The 1,897-nt window shown below is 51.6% G+C and overlaps 1 protein-coding gene across 1 annotated transcript; it reads left to right on the top strand.

Annotated features, from left to right (window-relative positions):
* Window positions 1-15: 15 nt before the first annotated feature.
* On the top strand, window positions 16-1,547 carry SNRNP40 (small nuclear ribonucleoprotein 40kDa (U5); the record flags this gene model as incomplete). Its single annotated transcript, XM_010159703.1, has 3 exons — window positions 16-175; window positions 685-778; window positions 1,382-1,547. Coding segments are annotated over 3 exons (420 nt in total), but the record flags the coding sequence as incomplete, so codon positions are not given.
* Window positions 1,548-1,897: the final 350 nt, after the last annotated feature.

The raw sequence follows: 1,897 nt of genomic DNA, 5'->3' as shown, positions 1-1,897 counted from the left end.
CCTTGATGGCGTCCCCTCACCCGGCCCCCCTGTTGCCTCCCCCAGGGCCCGCCGCGCTGCTCCTCGCTGCAGGCCCCCATCATGCTGCTCTCGGGGCACGAGGGAGAGGTGTACTGCTGCAAGTTCCACCCCAACGGCAACACCCTCGCCTCTGCCGGCTTCGACAGGCTCATCCGTGAGTACCGGGCAGGGCTGGGTTTTCTGTGCTGCCGCAGGGTCTTGTCTCAGCCGTCAAGCTTGCTGAGTCCTGAGCGAGGTGCTTCACAGGGAGGGGAGCAAGAAACCTCTTCTAGCTGCTCTGGCAGGTCACTGTCCTGCTCGGCCTCAGGTGGGGCTGGTGACAGGCCTTGTTTGTCACGGCCCTGTGTTCCCAGGTCCCTCATGCAGGTTGTCAGTCTGTGTTTGTAGCAGTCTGCAGAAGCACCTTTCAGTGCTTTATCTAGTTCAGGTAAAGTTTATTATTTTTCTTTAAACATTCAGCTTGATCAAAAAGCCCAAGTCAGTTCCAGCCAGCTGTCTGTCCTTCTGAGGTTCACACGATGTTTCTTTACTGCACATGTCATCCCGGATGGGAGACAGTAATGGCGATGGTTCAGAGTTGGTTTGCTGAATTCCCAGTGTCGCTCCATTCGCAGCAGGGTCGTGCTGCCATGTTTCCTGTACTGACCTCTCCCTTTCCCCCAGTGCTGTGGAACGTCTACGGGGACTGCGATAACTACGCCACCCTGAAGGGACACAGCGGGGCGGTTATGGAGCTGCACTATAACACAGACGGCAGGTAAGTGGTGCAGGGGCAGCTTCTGGCCTTGGGCCTGGCTCTTTCTGAAGGATGACGTTTTCTGCTGGCCCAGAGCACCTCGTCACTGCCCCCGCTCAGTCCACACATGGCGAATGCTCGTAGTGTGGCTTTCCCGCGTAGAGTGTGGTACCTGCTTGGGAATGATCTGGAGTCACCCATGAGCCACCAGTGCCCTTGATTTCAATCTTGAGGAACAGAGGAATGTTAGCATCGGTCATCTGGGAGAGGCTGGGGAGGGGAAGAAAACAAGTGAGGTATTTGTTAATTTAAAAAGCTGTTCCGCTGTTACATCTGAGCTGTTGCCACCAAGCCCTGTGTTCGTCCTAGGTAGTGTTCGAAGAGGTGGAAAAGCAATTTATATGTATCTAGAAATGAGAGTGAATGGAAGTACCTCCAGTGTGGTTGCCCCACTGTCAGTTCACCTGAAATGCCACCTTTGTCTTGGCATGTGGGGGAGATTCTTCTCCGTGGTGCATTCCCACTGTTTATTTCCAGCTTTGGTCACAGAACTGGCGAGTAAAGAACGTGAGAGGGGAGAAATGTCTCTGAAATTGAGAACCTCATGGCGATTCTTCTCTGCAGCATGCTCTTCTCAGCATCCACAGACAAAACCGTGGCTGTGTGGGATAGTGAGACTGGAGAGAGAGTGAAGAGACTGAAGGGCCATACCTCCTTCGTGAATTCCTGTTACCCAGCGAGGCGAGGACCCCAGCTGGTCTGTACAGGCAGCGACGACGGGACAGTGAAGGTCAGTGTACTGTGGAAGGAGATAGTCTGGAATGAAAGTAAGATGGGATCTCTAAAAGAATTTTGGGGGGTCTTCCCGTTTAAGTGGGCGCAATTCAGCCTTTCATTAACTCTCATAATTTCATTAGATAATAACTTTAATTTCAGAAATAAAAAATGTGAAATATAATTTGACTGCTTCTTTTTTTCCTGTAATTCTTGGGGGGGAGTTAAGAAGATTCATCTGCTCAGTTGTACTTTTCGCTCTGATCTGCATTAACAAAGCACAAGAAAGGCAAATTTAAACTCTAGTACACTAGCCTCTTCTTCCCCCTCCCTCACTCCTGTGCTCCAACCACACCAGACTTTATG

This window comes from Eurypyga helias, unplaced genomic scaffold (genome assembly GCF_000690775.1).
Source record: "Eurypyga helias isolate BGI_N326 unplaced genomic scaffold, ASM69077v1 scaffold15329, whole genome shotgun sequence".
NCBI classification, from domain to species: Eukaryota; Metazoa; Chordata; class Aves; order Eurypygiformes; family Eurypygidae; genus Eurypyga; species Eurypyga helias.
This window is presented reverse-complemented; position numbering and strand designations above follow the sequence as displayed.